Source organism: Chiloscyllium plagiosum, chromosome 30 (assembly GCF_004010195.1).
Source record: "Chiloscyllium plagiosum isolate BGI_BamShark_2017 chromosome 30, ASM401019v2, whole genome shotgun sequence".
Taxonomy (NCBI): domain Eukaryota; kingdom Metazoa; phylum Chordata; class Chondrichthyes; order Orectolobiformes; family Hemiscylliidae; genus Chiloscyllium; species Chiloscyllium plagiosum.
In genome coordinates, this window is record NC_057739.1 from 45,244,203 (window position 1) to 45,253,758 (window position 9,556).

Below are 9,556 nucleotides of genomic sequence, written 5' to 3' on the forward strand. Positions count from 1 at the left end.
TGCACGCAATATTCCAAAAGTGGCCTAACCAATATCCTGTACAGCTGCAACATGACCTCCCAACTCCTGTACTCAATACTCTGACCAATAAAGGAAAGCATACCAAACGCCGCCTTCACTATCCTGTCTACCTGTGACTCCACTTTCAAGGAGCTATGAACCTGCACTCCAAGGTCTCTTTGTTCAGCAACACTCCCTAGGACCTTACCATTAAGTGTATACGTCCTGCTAAGATTTGCTTTCCCAAAATACAGCACCTCGCATTTATTTGAATTAAACTCCATCTGCCACCTTTCAGCCATTGGCCCATCTGGTCCAGATCCTGTTGTAATCTGAGGTAACCCTCTTCGCTGTCCACTGCACCTCCAATTATGGTGTCATCTGCAAACTTACTAACTGTACCTCTTATGCTCGCATCCAATTTCACTTTAAAAGAGTAGGGGGAGCTTTACTCTATCTCACTCGCTGTTTCAGTTCTGGAAGTGATTGATGGTGCCATTGTAGGGAAAGCTTTACTCCATATCTTAATCCTGTGCTGTCCCTTACCTCATACCTCAGTGTTTGATGTGGACACTGACACAATTGGCTGTAGCTTTCAGTCCTCGTTGTAGACAGCTGAGCGTAAAATTCGCATTCAAAAATAAATGATGAAAAGTTGATCTGTTTGGGAATGTGGCTGGGAAGGGCTGGGTTATCTAGTCCATCCCAACACTATACCAGTGCAATCACTGATCCATACATTCTCCTAGGAGGGAGGACAATCTTTTCATTTGGCCTAGCTGTTCCAGATGGTAGTTTTTGCCCCACGTCCCCCTCCTCCCAAACCCCCTTCTTGCTGTATCAACATATCCTTCTGTTCCTGTTTCTCTCATGTTCTCCTTAAATGTATCTACATTATTCATCTTAACTGCTTTGTAAGGAAGTGAGTTCCTCATTCTCACCACTCTCTGGGTGAAGGTGTTTCTCTTGAATTCCTGATTGAGTTTAATAGCAACTGTCTTGGATGGCCCTTAGTTTTGCTTCCTCCATAAGTAACAATATGTTCTGAACATCTATCCTATTAAAACCTGTTTTACTTTGAAAATCCTCTATTGAGTCAGCCTTCTCCATTTTCAGGAAGGAGCTTCAGCTCGTTCACCCTTTCCTGCTGCTTAGAACCTCTCAGTTTTGGTATCAACTTTGTAAATCTGTGTCATCCTGGCAAGTTTGCAAATTCCCTCTTCACTCACTTGCATAAAGCAGAGAGCTCTGCAGAGCCCAAACTTTATTCCTGGTGATTGTCATCTTATCCTGTACATCTTAAAACAAGAAGTCTCCTCATCTTTCATTGCATACTCATCGTCTGTGCAGAGAGCTCTGCTGTTGGAGGTAACCTGCCTTACTTTTTGTTTAATGCTTGTTGATGCCCTCCTTCCAAACCAAGTCTTCCCATTTCAGATAACTGGTCTGACCCAGGCTTTCAACTATTCTACTTTAAAACCCTTAGTTCATATTCCCTCTAAATTTATGTTTCTGTTGTCCTTACAATGTTCACCAATGTGATCATTCTGAAATTGCTAGATTGGCTATCTTTCTGACTTCCTCTTTTTGGAACCCTTCCCAGTGACTGTTCCTTCATCAGGAGTGACAGCTCAGTGAGTGAGTTTTGAACTCTGTGCAGCTGTCCTTGGGGAAGAGTTTGGCGATGCTGCTCCTCTGATCTGTTATTCAGTAAGTGATCTGTTGAGCAGGTTCTCCTGGTGATGGGTTGGATGGATCACAAATGGGTCCAGATTCAGCTTCTGAACATCGAGCCAGCTGTCCTCACACCACCAAGATCACTGCGCCTGGAATCAGCTTCAGTGCATCTTGGGATTTTTTTTCCTATTCTTTCATGTGGGTTTCACCGGCAAGGATAACATTTGTTTGCCCATCCATTACTCAGCCAATTCAAAGGGCAGTTTAAGAATCAACCACATTGTGGGGTCGAGTCACATGTAGGTCAGACCAGATAGCGACCAGCAGATTTCCTTCCATAAAGGGCATTAGTGAGCCAGGTGTGTCTTTATGATAATCTACAGTTTTGAAGTTGTTATCACAGGTTAGCTTTCAGTGTCAGATTTGTTAATTGAATTTAAAGTCTACCTGCTACTGTGGTTGAGTTTGAACTCCTGTCCCCAGAATATTAGTTTGGATCGCTGGATTACTTGCCCAGTGATGTCACCGTGACTAGTTGGCAAATAAATGACTCTGCACTTCCTGCTTATGATCACAAATAACCTTCTAATGACCTCTGTTGACTCATATAGGGTGTCCAATCTTCTGGAATTCAGCAGTTTCACGTGGGAGCAAAGGAAAAAAGTGTTGACTGGGGAAGAATTTTTTTCAGCCTGAGTGTTATAGAGTAAGAATTGCAAAGCACAGAAGTGACTGTTCAGCCCACATCAACACTAATCCTACTTTCCAACACTGGGCCCATAGCCTTGAATCGTATGATATTTCAGATGCTCAACCACGTAAGGTGGTTTTGTGGTTTCCTGCTTCTACTGACAAGATGTTGTAGAAAATACAGCAGCCAGTTTATGCACAAAGATCCCAAAACAAAAAGGTGTTAAATCACCAAATAGTCTAGTGATTATGGTCGAAAAATGAATATTGGCCCCGAGAGAGAACTCATTAAAGCTAATAATGTTTCCTTGCCAGTGATTCAATTGTTAACCAGTTCTCACTTCTGCAGGATGATCCATATCGCCGTTATGCCCGATATGGCAGATACGACGTTAATAACATGAGTTACAAGGAATCAGAGAGGGAGAAGACCAGCCGGCCCAGCTCACGAGCAAGTCAGTCTTCCAATCGACCAACTTCCAGGTATGGAGTTGCAAGAAGAAGAAGGCTTTACTCTGAATTTCTTATTTTAGGATATGTTCCATTGGAAATTGAGTCAAAAGTTCCATAAACTTTAAATGTGCTTCTGTCTGTAGATCTTGTGTAACACCAGTACACAAGTTGCTTCCTTTATCGCACCTGCATGCCCTTAATTCCTACTATCTAAAAGGACAGCAGGTACATCAGGATGCCCTCACCTGCAAGCCCACACAATTCTGACTTTCAAACATACACATTCTTTCATTGATGCTACAACTCCCTCCCTAACAGCGTAGTGGTGTTCCTACAAATAGGTTACAGTTCCGAAGGCAGCTTACCATTAGGCAATTGGTGATTGGCAATAAATGCTGACCTTGCGAGACACATCCAGCTCTCAATGAAGTTTTAAAGAAGTACTTCTCAGCATGTATCCTGAACAGCAGTTTGAATCCCCGTCACTTTTTGTTGCTGATCTTCCCACCCTCTTTCCAAAAGCCCCATAACTTTGTTGGGGATGGGATTCCAGTTGATTGTGAGCCCTTCTGTTAATCTCCTTGCTGGTGCATGAGTGAATGCAGAAAATTGACCCAGAATGGGACTTACTAAAGTGCTTCACTTTTCTGTGCTTCACAAACTGTTGTGCTCATTCATAAACCCCTCCTCCATTACTTTAGCCTCCCTCTTTCCCTACCTACCCAACCCTGAATTGATCGGCTGGAGGAGTTGGGGAGTATTGTAGACAAGTTTCTTTTGTGTGTTTTGGCCTTAATTTTCCATCCAGCCCTTTGGCTGAAGTAAATGAGGAAGTGGTGAGGCTGGGGGTGGAGGAAACCAAGAAATGGAGATCCTTGTCTGCATTAGTAGTAGAGTTGCACAACTTTGCCTGCAAATTAAAATTTTCTTCTTGAACCCCTCTCCCTTTTGAAGGCATTATCATCTAGCTGGACTGCAGATGCAATGGACCATCCACTCCCTCTCAAGGACTTTCTGTATTCCTGGCACTCTACTTGTCTACTCTGGGTGTTTGATAACAACATCCCTGACATCTGCCAGGATATTGTGTGGCAAGCCTGGCTGCCTTGATTTATGTCTTCCTGTTATTGATATTAAGAAGTAAACTCCAGCATCTTGCCTGTCCTGCCTCACCTGTGCCCTCCTCTATTAACCACCACTCCCCCAAACCCTTCTCTCTCTCATGCACATGCTCACATCCACTTAAACTCACTAAAATAAAATAAGGAAATCCAGCTACTGGAAATCTTTATCAAAAACAGAAAGTGCTGGAGTAACTTAATAGGTTGGCTGCATTTATGGAGAGATACTGTGACCCATTCTGAAGAGCTTCCTGAGTGCCTCGAACAATTTGTTTTTGTCCCTTTGTCTTACTGTTCCCTCATAACCTTTTTTGATTCTCTTTTGTCAGGCAGAAGATATAAAAATTTAAATACACCTAAGAACAGATTCAAGAACAGTTTCTTCCCCACTGTCAGCAGGCTTTTGAATGGACCTCTCACATTCTAATTCTGATATCTCTGCACCTCTGCTGCTGTAGCACTGTATTCTGCACACTTCTACCTGATGGACTTTGTGTGATGCGATATGCCTGTTAAGAACCCAATAGAACATTTTTCACTGTATTTTGGTACATAGAAGAATCCCTACAGTGTTGAAACAGGCCATTTGGCCCAATAAGTCCATACTCTCTCTCAGAAGAACATCCCACCCAGACCCATTCCCCTAACCTATTACTCTACATTTCCCCTGACTAATACAAATAACCTGCACATCCCTGAACACTATGGGCAATTTAGCGTGGCCAATTCACCTAATGTGCACATCTTTGGACAGCGGGAGGAAACCCACACAGACACGGGCAGAATGTGCAAACCCCACACAAACAGTTGCCCGAGACTGGAATTGAACCTGGGTCCCTGGCACTGTGAGGCAGCAGTGCTGAAGAAGGGTATATGCCCGAAATATTGATTCTCCTGCTCCTCGGATGCTGTCTGACCTGCTGTGCTTTTCCAGCACCACACTCTCGACGCTGAGGTAGCAGTACTAACCACTGAGCCACCATGCCACCACTAAACCACTCTCAATCATGAGTTTTGTTAAAACAAAATTCTTTCTATTTTTGCTTTGAATGCACCACAGCTGTCTCTGGATAATCTGTTCCATTGTTTCTCCACTCTGTGAAGTAGGTTAATCAAAACTTTTCCCTTGGTGCCTCATGTACATTCCTGTTATACTGCCTTCTGTATGTTAATGTGTTGGCAGTGGTTGATTGTCTCTAACCATCGCCATTCAGGCTTCAGGACACAGATCTACATTCTTATTTCCAATCTTTAACACAAACTGATTGAAGTAAGAATCTTCAGCTATGTTTCAATCCACCTTTATTTTGTGATCTCCTCAGGCAAGGGTGCACCGAAGATCTGTATGGTGGAAGAAGTGGACGAGAGGGATATCCTGGTTATTATCCAGATTATTACAACAGCCAATATCAGTACAGAGGTAAGGAAGAATCACTTTTTTGCCTTCGCTTAGAGAGCTGGTTCTCTTCCACTCAGTGGTTAGTTGAGCAAAATATTCAGTAAGTTAATGGAGCATGAAATCCCTGCAAAAGCTGCTATTTGTATTTAGGTTCCACAAGCACTGGCCACCTACCACTATGTACTTCACAGTTGAGGCTAAATGTTGAATACCAGAAGACTGTTCTACCGTGGTGGGGGTCACGGGGTTATAGTCAACAAGTGTTTTCCCTATCGAGATCTTTATTATCTGTACAAGGCACCAGAAGGAACCATGGTTTAATGCTCTTTTAGGAGCCCTGTGCCTTTGTGTTGTGGAGAGCTGTCAGTCTAGTTTAGAGGCTTACATCCAGGAATGAGGATCACCGTCACAAATGAGCCTAAGGTAAGAATGGTGGCATGATGCTCACCCAGTGGGATTGAAGAATCATGAGCCTTTTGTGCAGTGGCTTTTTCCTGTTCTGATTGTGACGGGAGTTGTTTCTCAGCAGATGTTACTGGACTAATCTGGAGGCATGAGTTCTAATCTTGCCGTGGGCAATCTGGCGATTTAGATTTGATTTGTGATTAAGTTTCTGGAATTAGTAATAGTGGCCATGTTGTTGAATTGCTCTCAAAACCCAAACTGGCCCCTAGATGACCTCTTCAGGGACAATGCTCTGTTGTTCTTACCTAGACCAAATGTGATTGGCTTTTTGTGGCTGTCTGAAGTGGCCAAGCAAGACACTCATTCCAAAATGAGATGGACAATATTAGTCATCTTTGCTGATTCATTCTTTCAAGTTCTGAAAGTTAATAAGGCTGGACTGGACCAAACAAACCAGACTGAATCTAAGAGTAACAGTCAACAGTGTGATCTTTCAAGCTTACTGTGCTCTTGGTGTCATCCTAATTTGGTGATTTTATTTTTTCCCAAACCCTGGCTTGTATCCACTGAGCGGCCATTGGAAGGTGGGTGATGATTGGAGTCTGTTCCCTCAATCTGTGCCAGGATTGATTTAAGTATTTTATAATGAAGAGATTGGTGATTAAATTTAAATTATACTGCTCCAGCAGATAAGATACTGGATGAAAAATTTTCCAGATGCTGTAGGATCATAGAATGTTTATCTCATTAGTCCTAATCTACTGTTTCACATAAACCACTCATTTTATCCCCACTGTTGCTCAAATTCTACCCTTCAATATTTCATTCTGTCTAACCCCAGTCTCTGTCTTACTCTTGAATATTATTCCAGTGTAAGCCCATGCTCTCCCTCACTCTCCATACCCTCTCATTTCATCCTGTTTGACAATGGATTTATTCCCCCACTGCTCCCCTCCAAAAACATCTCATGGATTACAGAAGATCAAGCAGCTCACAACCACCACCTCCATTCTTTGATGCAGCCTAACCTTACCGTCTGGCTTGCGGTTAAGTTATTTACTTTGTCATCTAGTCAGGCAGCAGAGCCCCTTTGTAGGACTGACAGCATTTCCCAGTTCTAATGAAGGTTCTCAAATAGTAACTTCCCCAGCATTAAATTGGTGACCACCTGGCTGTGTTGTCCGTTTCTATGCCAGGAAAGCTGACCTGATGTTGCTCATTGCTTATGCTTCTGATGTGCGGTTGCTGTGGTGAAGTCATGTTTAACCTGATTTATGTCTTTTTCACAGTCCACGCCAGTCTGTTACACCCCCCCCCCCCCCCCCCCCAATACTGATAGAAAAGCATTATTTAAAGAGTGTCCTCCTCAGTCCTTTTGTTAGTATTCCTCATCAAACATCGCAAAAGAAATTGTCCAAAGGGCCTATTATTGGTTTATGTTCTAGACATTGCTTTTTGTTTGTGATCTTGCTATTTTCGACTTAGCTGCCATGTTTCCATAATTACAACAATAGTGGTAAGGGCATAGAAGGTACAAGGAAATCTCTGCAGATGCTAGAATCCGTACGGGAGAAACAATTGCTGGAAATCACATTGCGTCAGGCAGCATCTATGCAGAGAGAGCAAGCCAATGTTATGAGTCTAGATGACTCTTCATCAGAGCATTGAGTGTACTCCTGGTGGGAAATTTCAATGTCCACCACCAAAGTAGTGCAGCAGTACTACTGATTAAGCTGGTCAGGTCCTAAACTTCCTAACTGCTAGACTGGGTCTTCATATGGTGAGGGAACCACCAAGAGGGAAAAACATGCTTGTCCTTATCCTTGTCAATCTGCCTGCCACAGATGCATCAGTTCATGATAGCATCAGTAAGAGTGATCACTGCACAGTCCTTGTGGAGACAAAGTCACATTGAGAACAATCTCGATTGTATTGTGTGGCACTATCATCATGCTAAGTGGGACAGACTTTGAATTGTTCTAGCACCTGAACTAGGCATCCATGAGGTACTATGAGCCATCTGCTGCAGCAGAATAATTGTCCAACATATTTCACAATTCTACGATTACTATCATGCCTGGGATCAACCCAAGAAAAGCACTAGGCGTACCTAAGAATGAAGTGTTGACCTGTGAATCTATCAAACAGGACTATTTGCGTGCAAAATAGCATAAGCAGCAAATGATAGACAAAGCTTGGTGATCCATAAACAAGAGATCAGATTGAAGCTCTGCAGTTCTGCCACATCCTGTTGTGAATGGTTGTGGACAATTATACAACTCACTGGACGAGTCAGCTCCACAAATATCCCCATCCTCAATGATGGAAGAGCCCAATATATCAGTGCAAAAGATAAGGCTGAAGCATTCCCAGCAATCTTTAGCCAGAAGGGCTGAGTGGATGATCCATCTCTGCCTCCTCCTGTCATCCCCAGTATTGCAGTCTTTAACTAATTCACATGATATCAAGAAATAGCTGGGGCACTGAATACTGCTCAGACTATGGACCCTGACAACATTCTGGCAATAGTAACCATGTTATTCCAATACAGTTACAACATTGGCATCTACCTGAGATCTCAACACCCAGTTTCCCCAAAACTTGTCTGCTATCGACAAGGCACAAGTCAGGAGTGTGATGGAATGCTCCCCACTTGTCTAAATATGTGCAGCTCCAACAACACTCAAAGCCTGACCTCATTCAGCACAAAGCAGCCTGCTTAATTAGCACCACATTCACAATCATTCAATCACTTCACTACTGACACTGAGAAGCAACTGTGTGAACCATCTACAGAATACACTGTAGAAATTCATGAAAGATCCTTAGATAGCACCTTCCAAGTCCATAACCAATTCCATTTGAAGGACAAGGGCAGCAGAAACATGAGACCACCACAGCCATCTGCAAGTTCCCCTTCAAGGCACTCACCATCCTGACTTGGAAATATATCGCTGTTCCTTCAGTGTCTTTAGATCTGTCTTCACTGGGGAAGACACGAGCAATCTCCCAGATGTAATAGTGGCTGAAGGACCTGAACTGAAGGGAATTTATATAAGGCAGAAATGGTGTTGGAGAGACTGTTGGGTCTGAAGGCTGATAAGTCCCCAGGACCTGATGGTCTGCCTCCCAGGGTACTGAAGGAGATGGCTCTAGAAATCGTGGATGCATTAGTGATCATTTTCCAATGTTCTATAGATTCAGGATCAGTTCCTGCGGATTGGAGGGTGGCTAATGTTGCCCCACCTTTTAAGAAAGGAGGGAGAGAGAAAACAGAGAATTATAGACCAGTTAGTCTGACCTCACTGGTGGGGAAAAATGCTGGAGTCAATTATAAAGGACGAAATTACGACACATCTTGATAGCAGTAACGGGATAGGTCAGAGTCAGCATAGATTTATGAAGGGGAAATCATGCTTGACTAATCTTTTGGAATTTTTTGAGGACGTAACTCTGAAGATGGACAAGGGAGATCCAGTGGATGTAGTATACCTGGACTTTCAGAAAGCCTTTGATAAAGTCCCACAAAGGAGGTTAGTGAGTAAAATTAGGGCACATGGTATTAGGGGTAAAAAACGACATGGATTGAAAATTGGTTGACTGATAGGAAACAAAGAGTAGTGATAAACGGTTCCCTTTCGGAATGGCAGGCAGTGACCAGTGGTGTGCCGCTGGGATCAGTGCTGGGACCACAGCTTTTAACAATGATATAGATGAAGGTATTAAAAGTAATATTAGCAAATTTGCTGATGACACAAAGCTGCGTGGCAGGGTGAAATGTGAGGAGGATGTTAGGAGAATACAGGGTGAC

The 9,556-nt window shown here is 43.1% G+C and overlaps 1 protein-coding gene across 8 annotated transcripts in view; it reads left to right on the plus strand.

The window, feature by feature from the left end:
• Positions 1 to 9,556, plus strand: part of sec16a (SEC16 homolog A, endoplasmic reticulum export factor) — a 77,279-nt gene that overhangs the window by 22,084 nt on the left and 45,639 nt on the right. For all 8 annotated transcript variants that reach the window (XM_043720638.1, XM_043720637.1, XM_043720635.1 and 5 more), the window contains exons 3-4: positions 2,717 to 2,850; positions 5,264 to 5,361. In XM_043720638.1, coding sequence (XP_043576573.1) covers positions 2,717 to 2,850; positions 5,264 to 5,361 — 232 coding nt within the window. The remainder of the gene's footprint in view (positions 1 to 2,716; positions 2,851 to 5,263; positions 5,362 to 9,556) is intronic.